Source organism: Athalia rosae, chromosome 7 (assembly GCF_917208135.1).
Source record: "Athalia rosae chromosome 7, iyAthRosa1.1, whole genome shotgun sequence".
Classification (NCBI taxonomy): domain Eukaryota; kingdom Metazoa; phylum Arthropoda; class Insecta; order Hymenoptera; family Athaliidae; genus Athalia; species Athalia rosae.
In genome coordinates, this window is record NC_064032.1 from 13,815,471 (window position 1) to 13,835,562 (window position 20,092).

The following is a 20,092-nucleotide window of genomic DNA, read 5'->3' on the forward strand; positions in this document are numbered from 1 at the left end:
TCTGATTTTTACGATAAATTTTTTTTTTTTTTTCAATTTTTTTTATCAATCCAAACCCGCGCGATCTACGAACAGTCTAGTCTGACCGCCTGACAGTGAACTAAACTCTGACTTCTCTTGAGTAGTAAAGGAACAGCAGCTCCCTACCAAACGACCAACCTGTACGCGACACTATCACGAGCTCATATTCAGCGTACGTACGAGAACGCTTCGGAAATGTGTTCGCTCTACGCTTAAGCGTGTACGTATAGGTGGGATTTGAACGAAGAGTGAACGGTGAACAACCACCAGACACCATTATTAATACCACCTCCACAAACGTGTGGAGACGTTCACGTACGCGGTTGTTTCATACGCAACGCACGTTCACAACGAAACGCAGGCGTGCACGTACAGCGAAAAAGGAGTACACATCGCCGCGGCAAATCTCCTTTCCTCTCCCTCTCTCCCTCTCTCCGTACTCTCTCTCTCTCTCTCTCTCTCTCTCTCTCGCTCTCTATTACTTTGGACACACGTACGTAATCTCTGATGTGTGATGATACACTACAGAGGCTGAACGGTATGTGAGCGACGATGCTGATTCCGCGGTTGAACACGAGGCACCAGCGGCTCATAGTCCGATATACTCCTTGGGTGCTGGCTGGCTGCCCCTTTTTCTCGTGCCTCGAATACTACGCCGGTAAATAACGTGTCGATGTGGAATCCCCACACACGTTACGCACACACACCGTTACAGGAACGTTATGACGTCATTCCGTTACGCTCGGTTCACTTCTGATCGAAATACCGTCGCGGTTCGGTCGTACGGCTCGTTCGGTCGTTCATTCGCTTGTCCGGCCGTTTGACTGCTGCTGTTGCTGCTGCCGCTGCTGCTCTTGTAGGTGACCCTGAGACGTGAAACCGACTCGGACTGGTCCACGACCGCGAGTCGATTACGAGGAGAGCGACCGCTCGCTACTAGCACGAGATTGAGCGAATCTGTCGCTGAAATTGAGAGTCCGTTCTCTTTTTCGAGTCTCGGTATTGTTCTCTCCCCGCGTTTCGTTCGAAGCGGCGATTTGGTATTCGAACGGCGTTCGGCCGCGCCGCACGCCTCGGAAGATTCATAGATACGTTTGATAAATTCGTAACGGTTCGAAACAGCGTGTGGGGCTACGCGAAACGTCTTCTATCCAGGTCGGTCGCGCCGAGGAATTCCCTCGGACGGATCGGACGGGGAAACGCTCTCGCGAAGAACGCCCCACCGAATCCCATCACATCCGATCCGCATTCGAATTCGTTCGTCTGACCGCTCGCGATATTTCGCCGCTGTTTCGGCGTTTTTAAATTCGAAAGAACATCGCGTTCCTCGTTTATCAATCGACGGAGATACGAATGTGATGTACGAAAACAGATTTTCGTATGTTCGCGGAAGCTCCAGTACCTCGTTACTTCGACCGTCGAGGAGGATATGGTGGGAGGAATTTCCCCCCACCACCCTCCCCGCCCCCCGAGGTCACGACAGTTGAATTTTCGAGAAAAGCTCGTTTTTCCTCCACTCCCGAAATCCATATCGAAAAGCTTACCTGCTTCGCTAATTTTACAAGGATAAAGTTACGGTCGCAATCTCAACTCTGTATTCTTCGTCGCGGGTGTACCGCGAACCAATGAAATCCGAGTTACTCGAGAGCGTCTTCTTTTCAAAAGTGGGAATCGGAATCTCGACGAATAATCAAATCTATTAAAACTCGAGCACTTCTTCGAGTTTCCGCGGTCCGGCCCCCGTAGTTCAACGGAAGAACGAAACGTTCGGAAGTTTTTTGAGAGGAATTTGGAGTAAATAGAAGCCGACTCGTCGGTTAATTAAATGGTAGGTATACACGTCGTGTACCGGAGTTTCAAACACCGAAATAAAATATGAAACGGAACGCGAAAGCCGAACGCGACTCGCTGGCGCACTTCGGGAGAAAGCAATTAGGGGAGAAAAAAACTGCTAGGAGTCATTAGTCAAGGGCTGTACGTAAAACCCTCCCCACCTTTCTTCTTTTCTCCCTTCGTTCATTCTTATCCTATTGTTCCGACAAATTATTATCACATCTTCGTAGCGAAGAAGAAAAAACACGAAATTTCCCCCGCGAAAGCCTACTAATTTTCGCGGATCCTTTCGCTTTCTTCGTTTCCTATACTTTTCGCGTCGACTCATTGTTAATCTCGACCTTTCAACGCTCCGCCTGTTCACGCACACGCGTGTACGTTATATACATACCCGGTACACACGTTCGTAGGTGCTCGTAGAAATAGAAGTGCGGATAGTCCAGTTAATGGCGTATATATCGGATAAAAGTTTTCAGTAGTAGCGTAACTCCCGCCAGTCCGTAGAGGTCAGCCAAAAGCTATTTCACGGTGAAAACGTCGAGGGGTTTTTCCGCGAGGCGAAGTCGAAGGGAGGGTGGGGGGGAGGGTGGAGAGTCCCAAGTGGTTAGCGGTCGGAAGTTGCCGCTAACCCTCCGGAGGAGGTAAACTGGACTGACTTGATTTTTCGAGGTTTAATAGAGTTTCCTCGTCTCTTTTTTTACCCGCTTTTCTCACCTAACGTCGACACGGATACCGCCCTATAAGAAACGGGAACAACCTGCTCCGCGAAAAAAGCTGTCCAAAAGTTTTCGAACGCGCGACACGGTTTTTGGAAAACGTTCGATTCGCGGGATACGTCCATCTCGCGAGCCTCCTCGATGTACGCGGTTTCTTTCGAGCTCCTCGAAATTTCGATATTTCGGGCAACTAGCTTTTTCATTGGATTTTCTTTTTTCTTTTTTTTTTTTTTCGACAGCAACAGTTTTCCGTTTTCCATAACGATGGAAAGCTGCGGAGGGTTCGGGGGGGGGGGGGGGGGGGGGGGGGGTGGTGGTCACGTTTTAACGATACATCAGGCGAGGGATGTGATTAGGTTAAACCGGTGGTGGCGGTATCGGTGGCGATACGGCGTCAGTGGTAGCGGTCAGTGCGGGTCAGCCGTAAGCGAGGATCCGCCGGCCAGGAAGGCCTGTCGGATGTTGGCGAGGCGTGTTTTTGACTGATGACCGAAACCCGAGCACAATACGGATTAACGCATCTCGTCCCAGAGCACCCGATGCCCCGGCGCCACCTCTTCCCCATCTTAACCCGCGAGTCGCGCGAGCTGCGGAATATCAATTAGCTCTAACTGCCGCCTCCTAAAACAACCCGCCGGCGGAACATGAACGGGAACGGAAGAAGAAGAAGAAAAAGAAGAAGAAGAAGAATAAGAAGAAAGGAAAGAAGGAGCGAAGTTCGCGTTTCGGAAGTATTCAATGAGAGAATCCCTCGTTTCGTTTTTTCATTCGTCCCTCTTTTTCCGGAGGGAGGGAAAAAGAGGTTGAGAGTCGAACGCGCGAATATCCGTACTTCCCCGGGGAATCACGTGTCCCAGAGGGGTGAGGGAGGGGGGGGGGAGGGCGAAAGAGGGGGAGGGGGGTGCTCATGTAATTGCGGGTGTATTAATTAAGAGGCGGCACTTAACGCGGAGATTTGAGTAGTCAAAGCGGGTGAGTGTGAGTTAATGATTTATGCCGTTGAAATTCCTCGTAGATTGCACTGAGATATATATACGTATGACCTGCGTGACTACGTTATGCACACGTGACCTTAGACGAAGAGGGGTGGTTTTTTTCGAAAAATTGGTAATCGGCTCGAGGGACAAAACTATTTTTCCAAAAAAACCGCTTGATTTTGGGATTTTACATCGCGAAATCAGTGTACGGAAAACGAGGAGGTCCGGTGAAGGTAATTCAAAGCTAACGAAAATTTTTCACCACTCGGAAAATTAAGTAGGACGACCGTTTAAAGTCGGTTAATACGCCTTTACAAAAAATTTTTCCAGTTAAAAAGCAAAGAAGGGAACAGAAGAAAAAAACAAGAAGGATTTTAAGGCCATTCCAGGGGTCGGTCTACACGTCGAGTTTTATTTGATATAAGGGTGGCGTAAAACTCGTAATTATTAAAACGCGAAGGAACGGTGATTTACCTTTTACCGGGGGAAAGGATTTCAAAAAAAAAAAAAAATTGCTTTCGGATAAGGTGAACTTTGAAAATGAGAATATACTTTGAAGTTTCCTCCCTATTTCGTCTGTTTTTTTTTGTTTTCCTTCGAATCTATAAAAACGAGCAAAAATCGTATCTCGATTCAACCGAGTCTCCGGCGCACACGTTCCCACGCTCTAACACCGTGTCCTTTTTTTTTTTTTTTTTCGTGCCGTTTTATCAATGGAAGCTCTTTGCTTGATTTTGTTCCTTATTTACCCACCTTTTATATTCCCTCCTCCTCCTCCCCTTTGACTCGCGATATATGATCCGAACCGGTGCATTAGCCGTTTGGCGTTCTTGTGATTTTTGGTAGGAGGATCCGAGGACTCGGAGGATTCGGCGGTAACGGAAACTGAGATCTGCGGGGAGGAGGAAACGGAGGGGGAGGGGGAGGGTGAGCTGTCGGTACGGGCGTACGAGGTGTGGAATAAGGCGGAGGCGGTAGGGGTGGGTGGGGGGTTCCCCGCGGTGGCATGGGGCGCCCGCTCCCGGGGCTTCGATGCTCGCCCTTAGTGATTACATTTGCAAGTCAGATGAGCGAGTCAAGTGGGCAGGGTGAAAGTAGGGTTTCGTTGGGTACCGAGGCTCCCGCAGGTTCTCCGGAACCGCGTTCTCCGCGGGGCTTCACACCGAGAAATATGTCCCTCTGATTTAACCGACGCTCAAAGAACCGCGAAGAAATATAAGCGAAAAGGATGAAGCCGACACCCGGTGACATATGCAGTTTCGCGATATACGTGTGTATATATATGTATATATATATAGAAGTTTCGAGAATCATGTAAATTGACGAATAGACGATAGGAGGAAAACCTCCGGGGAAGAATATCGAGAAGAAGCGCGAAGACGAAGAACCCCAAAGGGTTGAAAACGCTGCAGATGGATAATAAAAAGTCGAAGAACTGATCCGGTTTTGGATGAAGAGGAAGCTGTGGGAATATAAAGGTGGCGATGTTGAGAAAAATTAGAGAACACGATCCTCGAAGAAGACGAAGTTGAATAAGTCGAAGATGTTGACGAAGACGAAGAAGAGACCGACGAACGTCCGACTTTGATACACCGCAGGTGAACAAAAGGTTTGAAAAGCCGCGAACGAGGAACCTCGAGAAGTCGCGAAGGTTCGGATGACTGAAAATAAAGTATAAAAAAAAAAAAACTATGGGAGATTTATCGAGACGAATAAGAGACGGAGAATAGCTACCTTCACCTATTCTACGTGCTTCGTATTATTTCCCGCGGATCGACGAGATTGATTTTTCCCATCCAGTTTCGCGTTTTTTCTTCTCTTCTATCCGACGAAAGAAACCAACCGGCGTATTGTGCGTAAAAAGAGAAAAAACTGAGAAAAGAGAGACAGGGGAAACGGAAACGAATAACGGGCGTAAAAAGGTGTTAAATTGTCAACGATTAAGGGGAGGATTAGCGCGGAGGGGTGAGGTGGGGGGGTGAGGGGGATGGGGGTGGGGGTGGTGGCGACGTAGAATCCCGAAGGTCGAAAATATGGTGCGTTTATTTATGGATGTTAGTAATGGGTCTGCTCTCGGAGCTTTCGTTGAGCTCGGGCTCGAGCCTGAGCTTCTATACGTACAAAGGACAGTTTAATTAAACGAAAGGGATTCCAAGTGAAGCGGATGGGGATGAAAAAGGATTTCAAGTGCGAACGAAACCCCGGTGAAATCTGGAAGACCGCATGAATTATTATCGAGCTGGCTGGTCTCTCGAAAGTCGAAGAAAAACACGCAGACGGCGTTACCTCCCCCCATCCCCCTTCGTACAACACCGCGAGAGGCGATCAAAATTCCGTAAGAGAATTTCCAACGGCTGAAACTGCTCGCGGTACAGGTGGCGGTGGCGGTGGTGGTGGTGGTGGTGGTGGTCCGTATATACGGACCGGTACATCGAACAGTATATAAAGCAGATTGTCTCGATTGTCCGGACTCTCCTGTCCCAGGGAAACTCGGAAGCTGACGGCGAGGCGGAGGTGGATATAGCTGGAAGTTATCTCGCCCACTCTCGATGGTCGCGGTGGAACGTCGGGACCTTCTCCGCCCTCTCTTTACCGCCGTACGTACGCTCTCTCCTCCTGTACCGGCGTCGATGCGAGCTACAGACCTAATGAAATTCCTAGGGGACGCAAACACCGTTTGCATATAGTTTGGATACCCTACCAGTCCGTCGTCGTCGTCGTAGTCGTCGTCAACGTTCTACTCCTTCGTACGGGGGGGCATTGTTCAGCAGCGTAGATGTTATCCGGCAATAACACGTCTTATAAACAGCGAAAATATAAAACGTCCTCGTTTCCTTGACCTTTAACGTCGTAACGCGGACCGCGCGTTATCCGCGTCGAAATGAACTCTCGCTCTCTCTCTCTCTCGACTCGCGAACGGCGCGAACGGAGAACGACTTCGTATAAATCGTACAAAAAATGACGGGCGATACCGATAAAGTGACATGAAAAAAATGGGGGATCATCGGGGGGGGAGGGGGGCGACAACGACGGGAGAGAAAAAAAAAAAAAAAAAACCAACGGGCGGCGTCGCGAAAAACTAAACAACGGTAGAAAATCGTGAACGGCGGCGAATGATTTAAGGTGATGGAAAAAATGTCGGATTATAAACGGGGGATAACGGGAGAAGGGAAGATTCGCCGAACGCGGGTGGGGATGGGGGTGGGGGTGGTGGACGATATCGCGGAACGGAACAATGGGCGAGCAAACAAAATACGATAATAATTAAAAATCGGATAGCGAAAGAATTATTTACCCGGGTTTTTTTGTTCACCTGTGAAAATTGCGGCCTGCGTTCGTATAACCACTCGCCTGTAACGTGTTCGCGTTCTATTTGCGTTACGCTAAAACCCGCGGGTACGGCGATTCGCTGTTTTCCAGAAGTTATTGCATTGTTTGAAGTTTGAACAGGTGGGCGGAAAAGGCACGGGAAGGGTCGTCGGTGTAGGTGAGCGGAGCCGTAGACCGGCCGTGTAGCGTATTAACGGAAAGAAGATGAACAAAAAAAAAAAAAAGAACGAAGAGAATGAAGCGACGGTCCGTTGAGGGGCGGCTGAAAATACCCGCCACAGATTAACGACGGGGGGAAAACCATCCCCGTCCACTTCGGCCTCGCTTCCACTTCAAACTCGTCTGCTTTTTCGCAGCTAATGCGAAAATAATTAAAGGCACCGCTTGTTTTCTTGTCGGGATACAATGGAGGGGCTCGCAACATCCGTAGACTAGGTGTACCCGGAGTCGTTTGCTACGCAAATTTGTTCTTTTCTTTTTTTTTTTCTTTTTTCCTCTTTTCAAAAACTTCGAGCTCCTCCGTCGGATAGCAGAAAATTTTTCATCGAGTTCGGGGAAAAACTTCATCGATCCGCAGCGAGATCGCGATTTTTCCGCGGGTCATTTCGATGACGAGAACTCCGCACCCTCGGGGAACGTACACCTGAGAGAAACCTGACGGCGAAGTCTGTATTAAAAAAAAAAAATGGAAGGAAGCGATGTGGAAAAAAAAAGAAAAAAGGAAGAAACAAGGGAAAGATACTTCGTAAAACAGAGCTGGCTACGTAACGGCGGTATCGTGTTCTGCAAAAATATCGCCTCGATTATTGAATAAGCAGAACATAAATATGGTGAGCCCGTACGTGAATTCAGTTCTCCCGTATCCACATCCGACACCGCAGGTGCAGCGGTAGTCTATGGGAGGGTGGGGGTGAGAAGGGGTTGGTAAAAAATAACTAAGAATGAAGAGAAAAAAAAAGAACGACCGGGCCAATGGCTAGAAGAGTGGAAGAACGAAATACACGAGCCGCGGGGGGGGGGGGGGGGGGGGAGAAAAAGCTTCTGGCGAATGTTATGAAAAATTGAATTTTCCGATGTTCTTTGGGGAGGTTAACGTCGGTACTCCGCTACCGGCAGCGTTACCCCCCGTACCGCAGTCCGATCTTCGTCTCTCTCTCTCTCTCTTTTGTTATTTATGGCCTTCGAGAACCGGCTTTGTCAATTTCTAACCAATTTGTATAGCGGGATTTCGCAAATTGTGCTCCGCGGTAGACCAGCCGCCGCCGGGTTATACGGGTACACCTGGAGTTACGACGAAGGTGCGCGTAAAAAGGGGTCGGGTCTCTCGTCGACGGTCTTCCACGGCGAGTTTTCGTGATCCGCCTTTTCAAAGTTATTAACTCCCGAGTCAACAAAAAAAAAGTCACTCAAATTCGAGAGGCGTCTGTGCGGATGAAATCCGAACAGGGTTTTTCACCACTTCTGATTTTTTCGGGCTCCGCTCATGTAATATCTCAATTTCGAAAATCTTTTTTCTCTGCGATCCTCTCGGAATTACCCGGTTCGCCCTCCTTTTCAATTAAACTTTACAGCCGGTCTCTGATTTTCGAAATCGATTCAATGGTTTTTACGTCACCCAAAAACCTACAGACCCTCTGACTTTTTTTTTTCACCCCCGACTAATAATTTTTTCAGACGAAACGCGATCGCCGAAATTTTCAGGGAAGTTTCCAAAGTTGGAGCACACCGAGGAGTTCGCGATTGCTTACATTGCATTCGATAAGTCGAAAAGAAATCGAACATCAAAGCGATGGTACTAGTAATTATGATATAATTCGTTTTTTTTTATCTCTCTTTGAATTTCATTAAATTCAAAGACTATAAATTGTACGACAAAATTATTAAATTAATTACCCAAGTTTTCTGAGCGGCTTTTAGAAACGTACCCCATCAGTAGCAGTAGCGCTAAATGAGTCGGAGTTTCTCTTCCAAAATTTATTGACGACGGAAGGCGGGGTGGAGGGGGCGGGGGCGGGGGATGGGGATGAGTATTAATAAGAACATTTTCGAAGCGGTAGTTCAAAGCGGTTCTGATAATTGGCATCCCATTATTATCATTATTATCGTACCTATTATTATCATTATTGTATTTGTACTACTACGAAACAGGGACGAAGTTTGGTGAAGTTAAGCGTTATGGGTTGGCGATGAATGCACGGGGTGGTTCCGAAAAATTTCACTCCCTCAGAAGCCCGTCTACGGCGGCTAAAATTTTTCCGACGTCGCGCGAATCGAGGCGACGATTCGTTGAAATTGGAAAATTTTTCGGATCCGACTTTCTTTATCGTCCGATGAAAAAATCATTCGCCGCGTCCGTCGTCGAATTTCTTTTGAAAATCTACGCGAGCACCCCGTAGGACGTTGGGATAGGCTAAACTCGGACTTAAAGTATAGGCACGACTGTAACGAGCCCTTGCAACTTTGAACTCGGCTTTAAAAGCCGGTGTATCGTTGGGGGAACGAGAAGGAGTTAACTTCGGGCGTTCCTCTTTACCTTTGTTGTTTCACCCCAACAGTTTTACATTAAAATCCAACGTCATCGCACTCGTCCTTTTCGGCGTCGCTTCGGTTGGCTGGTTGGTTTCTGCGTTCGTTATCGTTTTTCGTCTCCTTGAACTTGACTTTAATCGTTTAATTGACAAAGTTTAGATACCTTCCGCTCCTCACCCCTCGCTACGTTTCCTTGATATACCCTTTTCCCCCATTCGTTTCGACGTTCGCGCGCGTGCACGAAGTCCTCCTGTTCGGGATCGCGGTCGGTTTTCGTTTTCTCTTTCCTCCTCACCTTTCTCTTTCGAAACCCCCAAAAAGTCCGTTTAAACTGACCGCGTCCGCTACAGCGGGACATTCTTTCGATACGACGGACTCACGTGGCGATACCTCGACCGTACGCGAAATTGAAATCGTCCCTTTTATTTTCCGGTGTATGAGAGAAAAAAAAAAAAAAAACAACATTACGACGAACGGAAAGCTGGCCAACGCAGGCGATCCTCTTCAAATATTTGAATCGTGCGAAATGTTCATTTTGGACGAGAATCGCCTGCGTACACCGTTTCACGGCAATCGATCGGTAACCTTGTTTTATTTATTCTAACGTCGTAATGAAAAATTATAATTTCAGAACCCGACCAACTACTGTTCAGGAATTTTCTGTTTTCTTTTTTTTTTTTTTTCAATCCAATCCCACGAATAAAAATTGTAAAATGGTCAGGGTCGCCCCGCCCAGCTGGCTGGTTGGCATGAATCGCCCTGTACTCGATGATGTTCGCCGATACGTAAATGTTCCAGGTGAAGAGAGAAAAAAAAAAAAAAAGAATCGACGAAGAAATAAAGTAGGAAAAAAGACATTGAATATTTCCACCGTCGTAATAAGAATTGTTCGCTCGAAATGAACACCGTCAAACGTACCGTGTACCTCGATGTTGCGAAGAATGTCGGTGGACTTCGATAATTAAACGAAAGAACTGAAATAAAAAAAAAAATAGAATAAATAAATGAATCTTCTCCGCATGAAAAGAATAAGACAAAAAAATTATAACGCCGCGTCCGTGTGATGCGATATCAGTTTTCCCACTCGACGATAGTCCGTCGTTTCGATCAGATAATAAAGACTATCAGACGTAGCTATCCAGCTACTTCACTTTATATCCGAGTCGGTCGACTCTTAGCTCGGTCTGTCAGCCGAGGTGTGCGTTCCACGGCTCCCTTTTTTTCCTTCTTCGTCCTCTCTCTCTCTCTCTCCGAGTTTTCTTCTTTTTTTTATTTTTTTTTTACTTTTTTTTTTTGTTCTTAAATTTTTTTCTCCATTTTTTCCACCCTTTCCCCCCACCCCCCCGCCCCGGTTTTTCCGCACCCCTTACACACCGTCGAATGCTCGCTGCTAAATGGCTCTCTGACGAGCCTACTCGTCGGATCATCATGGACGACCGCTGATCGCGATCGTCTCCCTTTTACCCGATCCCTTTCCCTTTTTTTCCGCCCTTCCACCCCCACGACCTCCCTCTTCCTTTTCTCTCTTTTAGCGTCACGTTTTCCACTCTATATACTGTAACCACTTAGTAGCTAGCTATAGGTATCAGCTATCTGCACTCCACACCAGCTTTTCGTTTTTTTTTTTCACTCTTTCGTGTTTTTCTTATTCTATACGTATATATATATATATATATATATATATATATATATATATATATATATATATATATATATATATATATCTGAAACGTACGCGTCGAAGGGAGCTTTTTTACGACGAGTTGCTCCCGAGTATCGCGAAGTGAGAGAGAGAGAGAGAGAGAGAGAAATGGTCGCTCGCAAACCGGAATTTTGACGAAGTTTTTTTTTGCTTTTTTTTTTTTCTCTTTCGTTCGCGTTACCGATGTCTCAGCTTACGACGGTGAGTTGGCGGGGGACGGAGGCGACTGGGTGCGGTGCAAGCTCTCGCTGGTGTCCGCGTTAGGGGCCGGTTTGGGAAACTAAGTTCTGAAGCGAACAAACAGAATTATATCAGCAACGTTTATATTCAAGTTTGAAAAGCCGACTGCGGTCATCGGGTACGTTGCGAACATTACCATATTCCGCCGACTAACTCAATTTCTGTAACACATATGCTCGTATATTTACACCACTCTGATCACGACGTCTCTGAAAAATCTCAATCAGTATCTCTTCGGATGTCAGATTGAAAAATTGATTTTTTTTCGGAAAGCTTTCGAAAAACCAATTCGCCATTTTGGAGTAATTTTTTTTTGTTCGCAGCTTTGCAGGAATATCGTACACGTGTTATATTCATCGAGTTGGCTCGGCTCGGTTGTTTTCCCGGGGTTCTTTTGTGTCTAATTGAACGGTAGCTGAGCGGAGACTTGTAGACCCAATTAAGGAGTAGGTACCCCGACCGACGCGCGTACCGCGAGTCCAGGTTATACTCTTAACCATCTTAATACCGACTACCGACCCAACCTATCCGAACAACCTACTCGAGTTATCAACTAATAAATTATGGACTTAATCGAGTTTCTCTGGTTCTCCCGGTTCCCGGTTGGGACACGTATATCGTACACCCGCTTTGACTCCTACTACTACTCCTACTCCTCGTCATCATCATTATCGTCATCGTCATCGTCGTCATCATCATCATTATCATCGTATCCAACGTTAAGTCGAGTCTGGTTACCTCGGCTGTTATATCCTTATTATAAACCACCCCGAGCTGCTGCACCCTCGGGGACTCCGCACAACGTCCGTATGCAACGCGCAGACAACCGTGCAGCTTTTAATTATCCGCGGATCGAACTTGTAGGTCAACATTTCACGCGGTGTCGTTATACTCTAGATTTTCTCTATTCGTGCGACAGAAAATTTGCGATTTAGTTTATTTTTACGGTCCCATCATAAACTCGTCCTCGCAAGAGCGTGTGTATATCTTCGGCGTAGGGCGTTCGCTTGCGTAGGTATAGTGCAAAAAAATAAAGCACCGTTTCAGGGTTGAGACGAGAATGGATTATGACTCTTTGGGGTCAGATGTGAGATTTGAGGGGTCGGATAAAATAACCGTGAAATATCCTTACACAAGTCCGACAAAAAGGAGAATAAAGAGAGCGAGAGAAGAGGAGGCGGCGGGGAGGCGGGGAGGAGGAGAGGAGGAGATGGGGTGGAATAATGATAATAGCGATGGCAATAAAAATAGCGGAAGGGTTGGGACAGAAGGTTTTGACGGCTGGTGGATACATATGTAACGGCGCTCGCTCGTACATACGCCTATGTCTGCGGTACGGTAAAACCATATAAAGGGAGTTCCATATCCAGCAGCGGGCTGCGACCCGAAGTAGCTGATATTGTGCAACAAATGGAGCACTTTATCTCCTTGCAGAAACCGACTCTATACGCCTTTTACTACCCCCCTACTATTCTATCTCCAGTGGCTTCTATCTATCTGCCCTCCTATTCCCCGACCAGCCAACCCGCCTCGCAACGGCAGCGACTAAAAAAGTATCAAGAATGGAATTGTCGGAGGTTACAATCGACTCGGATGAAGACCTACCGCGATATCTGTACCGCGTGTACGTGTATTATAATTTTCATTCCTTTCGCGTTACGATTTCTAATTTTTTTTTTTTTTTCTCTCCGTCATTTCCGCTTCGTCGTCTCTTCGTTCATCGAAGACGGAATGAAATTTCGGTCGACGAGACACGAGAAAATAGAATCGATTTTCGTCGTGAAAAAAAAAATCCATCGAATCTATAGTTTCCGTTGTACGGGGTGGTCGGTGAAATTTCGTTCGTAGAATTTTGCACTTTTCAATCGCGTGAAACACAACTAGTCCGTTCAACAGTCACCGGAGTGAGGTAGGATCTCAATTTTATTCGTAACTTTTGAGAGCTTCTGTATATTTCATTTCGTCCCGTTACGGCTCGTATGTACACAGAAGCAATTAAAATATCCTCTCGTTCTCAAGTTTCTAGCTGCCGTAATAATAGTAACGATAATGATAATAATAACGATTCAGTAATATAAGGGAAAAGAGATTTTTATCAGATTCAAGGAAAAACGAGGAGAACGAGTGGCGTTGCGCTGCCTGTGTGGTAGAAGAACGAGAGAAGTAGTAGATGGTAGCTCGCGGTAGGTAAGCGGAGAAGAAGGTGGTGAAAACCGTCCGTCTTATTATAAAACTTGACCAACTTTTCTATTGTTAAAAAACTTTTTCCAACACGCGCGTACGTGTTTTATATATATATACATATATACGTAAAGATAACTCTTGATAACACTCATCTTCGCATGACAAGGTTAAAAAAAAAAAAAAAAAATTATTATACATCATAATTATTTTCTCGTGATTTTTTTTTTTTTTTTTTTTTTCTTCTATTGCTACCGCCTCTATATTCAATCATCGTTGAAAATATTCGCCCTCATCAGAATCGATGATATTTTTGAAAAAAAAAAAAAAAACAACCTCAAATTCAAAGCAACGCGAATATCCGTAAAAATCGGTTATCGGTTCAAAGCGAGTCAACGGTTGAGGGGGTTGCGCCCTTACGGTTCCCAGACTTTCGTAGCGTACATTCAGCCATTCTATCACCTGAACACACACCCCTCTTTCATCGGGTTCGCGGTTTTATTTATCATTTTTATTCATTTGCTATGTATCTTTTTTTTTTTCCCTCGATCCAAACCTGCATCCGCACCACCAATTTGCTAATAAAAACCCCCTTCTCCCCCTTCTCCTCCCTCTTCCAACTCCGTAATGTTCATCGTTATTCGAGCAACAATGCAAATTTTTCATCCGCGGCAGCGGCAGCTGTCTACCATCGCGATTTTTCGTTTTTTTCTCATTCTTCTTTTTTCTGACTTTTCTTCTTGGCCTCCACTCGAAAAACGAAACGAACGTACAATTTACAAAGAAAAAAAGAAAAAAAATAATAATAATCAGGAAAAGTAATGAGAAATTTCTTCTTCATAGCCGAATAGAAACAGCCGTGACCTCCCCCCGACCCATGGAGTACGTTGTCCCGAAAAAGCAGCTCGCGGAATCTTCGCGTTGTTCGAAGAATTTCGATTCCTGAGCAGAAGCGGAGGAGCACGAGAAGCTTTTTGTACACGTTAGAAAATATAATACGACCGCGTGGATCGGATAATGCGCTCGTAGCTCCGTGCTTTTGCTTCTCCGTTTTTCACACGCTACTGGAAAAATCCGATCGACTGAACAATTGCAATATTTCTGCAAATAAGAATATTGCATTCACTTAGCGATTCTTCGCATTAACGGGCGGCGGGTGTTGAGCGCCGGGGATCGTGAAAACGAATAATTAAAAGGCAGTCTCCGGATCCGGAGACTTTGGGAACACCTATCCCGGGTTGATTGAAACGAATAAATAATTCAATTGACACGTGGGAAGGACGGATTTACATATAACGTTGATTTATTCAGAAAATAAACAGGAATAGGTCGGACCGAAATTGCACCGTTAGATCGGAATCCATTCATCTGAAATTACGAGAAATTAGTTTCCCCCCCGGAAACTTTGTATAATCCAGTTCGAGTTAACCATTCGATCGGTTGTTTCTGTATCCCTCCTTCGATTATTTGTATCAATTATTTTTTCTTTTTTTTTTTCTTCTCAATCCGCGCAAGGAAAGTCAATCTGAGACTCCTCGACTCCACGAAAGAAATTTAATCCGATCACAATTTTTTCATCGAATAATTTTACAAGATGCGAGGAAAAAACCAGACAGGCGGAAATATCGAATATTACAAAAAAACTACGATTCCATTTCTGCTGCGAGAAATCATCGCCGACCTCTTCGACACCTGTCGCTGAAATTATTCGCCCTCTTTTACCGAAACAAGAGGACTTCGTTATCCAAAACGCTCGCGGGTGTCGTTCGCTCTCGTGCAAGTTCACCTAACGAAGCGAGTGCTTATTCGATATCCTTTATTTTTTATCCTCCTAAAATACATCCCCCCTGATCCTTCACTCCTCGTCACGAAGTCTGAATATCCGTGTCCCGGTTCATTGGCCACGAAACGTAAAGAACTGCGTACTAAAAAACCACCGACCATAATTGTCTCCACCTTTCACTCTTTGAGAATTGAAAAAAAAAGCTCTCAATTACAGAACTCTGGATTATTCGTTTGGTAAAATAAATGTATTTCGAGGTTCAAAGGGGTCAATCAATGCCGCACAATCCATTAACCTCCTCTTCCGGACCCCTTCAATTACTTCTACCAAGAATTAACGAAAAAAGCATCAAAAAAAAAAAAAAAGAAGCAAATGGAGGAAAAGAATAAAATTTTCACGGTCCGACCCCCGGTGATGGCTGTGAACGGGACCAAAGGTGAAATGAAAAAAATTGTTACCACCTTTTTTTGCGTCTCACTAAAAAAAAAAAAACTTTTCGAATCGCGAAAAAAAACCCTCTAATGCGGCGGTATCGCAATGTGTTATAATTCTAATAGTTGTCGTGATTTTTGTTGTTATTATTATTATTTATTTTGATGAAAAACTCACCGTTCGCTAACGCAGTCCCGCTGTCAGCCTGGTTGAAAAGATTATCTGTAACGAGAATAACGATATTGAAAAAAAATCTGAACAAAAAAATGGAACAAATAAATAATCCAATGAATTGTTGAAAATGGTGGAATGTGAAAAAAAAAGGCAAACCGATCAACGATGAAATGTGATGGGAATGGAAAAAAATTGGTTGAAAACAAAAAAACGCAAAAAAAAAAAAAAAAGGAAGAGAAAGAAAAACAAGGATATCGAGAGAGAGGTGGAGGAGTAATGAAAATTCAATCAATCAAATCGTCAAATAAAAACCCTGTTGATTCGGGGATCATGGAACGGATATGGACTGAAAAAGTAAAAAACTAACCGTCCTTGTTACGCGCGTTTGTCAAAGGGAATATTTCATACGTTAAATTTATGGAGAGATTAAAACGAAAAGTTCGATCCCTACGAGGCCGTGAGAAAAAAAAAAAAAAAGGGTTCGTGCGGAACGAGGAGAAAAATAAAGTCCAAATAAAGTCACGGGCGAATATTACGATTCGTGTTACACACACGTATCCCGGATACGTACGTAATAAATAGGAGTACAATGAAGTAATATCGTTTTTGTACAGGGGGCGAGTTGCATTTGGCAAAGTTTCACGTGATCGGTGATCGTTCCCAGCTAAAGTGGAGGCGGGCGGGCGGGCGGCCGGCGGTGGGAGGGCTTTATAACTTATCGACGTTATTACAAAGTTTAGGAAAGGAGTTTTACCCCGTATAAACGCATGTAAACCTCGAATCGGTGTGCCACCCGTAAGTAGCGGAAGGTACAAAAAGCTCCTTTACACTGCCGATATCGACCCCACGTCGGCGTACGCCTTACCACCGTGTTACACCCTTGTTGCCCCAAGTTTCGAACACGCTTCTATCCGCGCGTAACTGCGTACGTAATTTTGCGTGACACGCGTGAAACATCTCCAAGGATAATTCGTGCGTCTGGATCCACTTGCGGATCGGAATTCATTCGGGTGAATCGATAAAATTGAAAAAAACAAGTCAAAGATTCGACCGAGTTGAATATCTCGGCCGGTACCGGGGCGGGGAAAATCACCCGGGCAAGCCGGTACAACCCCGAACACGCTCGTACTACATAATGGAAATTCGATTAAAGGAAGAAGTCGGGACGGAGCCGGGACATCCTTTCGATCAATTTTCGAGCCTCAGCTGTACAAGATCGAGTCTCGGCTGAATGTCATCCTTACGGGGAGAGAGAGAGCGGCCCGTTGAAGTAGCGGCGCGTAGCCCGCCCGCCCACCCACCCCCTCTCAGGGATGAAATAACTTCCCTGTCGTCCCCGGGCAGAAAAAAATTACCCGTGTAGACGTATACGGTATACGTGTACACGTCCGCGCGTATGTACATCGGGCACGGAAAAAAAGTGTGGAAAATTTTTCTTACAACGTCGAATTCGAAAAAATCTTCCCCTTTGTTCGGATTTTCATTTTTTTTTTTTTCTTTTTCATCATCCCTTCTACTTCGCGTGTATACGGCGACCGAGAAAGCGACTTCGTACGACCGGAATCGAAGTCGAATTCGGAGGCGGAAGGTAAAGATGAAAAAAAAAGGATGGAGGAACCGGTGAAACTGAATTAAAAAAAAAAAAAAACGAGGGAAGAAAAAAGGTAAAAATATGGGCTAGAACAGATACGCGGGGGGAGGGGAGGGGGGGGGGGGGAGAAAACGAAAGGTAAGCACCTTCGATATTGAGCCTTGAAAATATCCAACATTCCCAACGTCGGAAGCAGCGTGTACACGAATACACGCGATACGTGTGTAGCATGTCCACGTGCACACCGATATCGAGGGCTGGGTATAGGAAGAGAGTATAAAAAACTGATTGGATCAAAAAACGTGAGGGTCATAGCCGGTGATCCCGAACGTCGAGAGTCGCGCGGAGGATATTCGACATCCTTCGAGTATAGAAAACCGGTGAAGAAGATCGATGAAAAAGAGAAATAAATAAAAAAAAAAAAAAAAAAACTGGGCAAAAAATGGAAGAGTGACGTAACAATTAATCAGAAGGAGTACGAACCACGTGCGCGTTACTCGCGCTCTTTGAACGCGGACATTTTTTTTACCTTCGCCTGGCTCCGATTCGAATTCGAAGTATGAGCTGCTGCTGCTGTTGCTGCCGGGGGGGAGGGGAATGGAGGAGAATAATTTGATGCGGGAATAATGCGATAAAATGGATTTTCATAAACGCCCTCGCGACGCTTTTTTTTTTCCCTCACTTTTTCTTTCGCTTTTCTTTTCGGCATTCTTCTCTCTTTCTTATCCCGCTTCTTACATTCGAGGCCTCTATACAAATAGGGCTTATATCATGTTCACCGCCGTTTCCGCTTTTCGAGCCCTCGAGGGGATTTTGGGACGAAGGGAGGGAAAAGAAGGGGGGGGGGGGGACGACAAGGGGAAGCCAGATGATAACGCATTTCTGTATAATATATTTATTTCGGCATCAATGTTCGTTATCTATTCCGAGCCTCTGTATATATACATACATACATACACACGTATACTAAATCGCGGAATACGTATACATCCCATTTGTCCGCCCATTTACTTCGTCTTCGTCACTCCTCAACCACCCCTACCCACCACCCCTCACCCCCCGCGACCTTCGCCGCACTCTTAATTCTTTCAGCGATTTATCAAGCCGCTCCGAACGCTCGGCGAAGCAGCTATACGTCCGCACGTATACGGAGGATACAAACACGGCGAATTCAACGTAACATCGTCGAAGCGAAAAAAAAAATCACCCTCTTCAATTTTTGGCGACTATCTTACGAAGGGGGTGAATTTTGATTCGTCGAAATTACGCGTGAAATTCCTCGCGTACGTCGTCGAGAATTTTGACGGATTTAATTTTTTTTTTTTTCTTTGTTCCCAACGATTCTGCGAGAATTGAGATTTGAATGGGAAAAATCTGGTACATCGCAGCTGCGGGAGAAAATAAAGATACCGAATGACGCGAAAAATGGAATGTAAAATAAATAGAATAATAATAAAATGTACATACGTGTACAGGTCGAGTGGGACGGATAGGGTGATAAAAAACGTCGGAGGATCGGTAGATATGTATAGAGAGGAGCTGCATAATAGGAGAAACGATGTAACGTACCGAGGGTGGAGGAAAAGGTACGTTAGAGACACGTAACTCGTAGGTACGTTCTTTGTATAAATATCGAGTTTTCATCTCGCGATTCGCCGTTTAATCTGGAGCCGCATCTTCTACCCCCCATGCCGCCTCCTCTTCGCCACCCTTTTTCCGGCTACTACTTTTCCGCACTTCTCCGCAGTCTGGCGCACACCTGCGGAAGGATCGGAACCGACCGATCGGTGCCACTCCACGCTGCGCTTCGACTCCCCTACCCCATTTATTACCGACACTGCAGCCGGCAGAAGCAACGGGAGGGTTGCGAGGCAAACTTCATGCACCTCTGGCAGCGGCGGCGAAGCTCCTCCTCACTCTCCTCGCGTACACGCTAAATTCAACGGATGAAACGAGCGCTACTTCCACTTGAAAACAAGATTTATGACGCTTTGATATTCCGCCAGACCGTGTTTATAACCCAGCGAGAAAACGGAACCTAACGAATCAACGAGACAATGAAAAATAAGACGAATTCTCCCCACGGAAAACTTCCCTATTTTGCCACGAACGATACGTATCGTTGAGAAAATAGAGAAAATTTGGTCGAATCCGTGGGAAATCGAATCTCTTTGATCCAGTGAGAGTAACTATAGACCCGATCAACAACTTTTCTGAATCATTCGACCCCCGGATTTCACTCCCAGATTTCTCGATTTTTATCGGCCATTTTAACACCTAGTTTGGAACGTGTAGTTCGAAGGTCGCGGGCCCCCGGAGGTAAAGCGTGAAAAAAACGAAAATCGAATGAAGGAACTGCGCCGTGATAATTCTCCCCCTTCGATGTGCAGACGGTACATTAATATGTATGAGCACATCGTATTCACGGTGTAGCGTATATATCTGTAGATTGTATATGTACATATTTACATGCATCGTGTATACATAGATTCATATATACATATATACACGCGACATAGGTTTCTCATTAACGTGGAGCGCCTTTTTCGCGTCCATTTTTTTCGTCTCTTATGTACCTATTTG

At 45.5% G+C, this 20,092-nt stretch overlaps 2 protein-coding genes across 2 annotated transcripts in view; one reads left to right on the forward strand and one right to left on the reverse strand.

Annotated features, from left to right (window-relative positions):
* LOC105689568 (cysteine-rich motor neuron 1 protein) overlaps window positions 1-20,092 on the reverse strand; it is a 75,329-nt gene that overhangs the window by 40,836 nt on the left and 14,401 nt on the right. The window contains exon 4 of the mRNA XM_020854350.2: window positions 15,922-15,966. Within this exon, the coding sequence (XP_020710009.2) occupies window positions 15,922-15,966 (45 nt within the window). The remainder of the gene's footprint in view (window positions 1-15,921; window positions 15,967-20,092) is intronic.
* The window catches only part of LOC105689552 (retinal homeobox protein Rx-like), a 129,020-nt gene that overhangs the window by 2,884 nt on the left and 106,044 nt on the right, over window positions 1-20,092 (forward strand). The gene's annotated exons all lie outside the window — the stretch shown is intronic.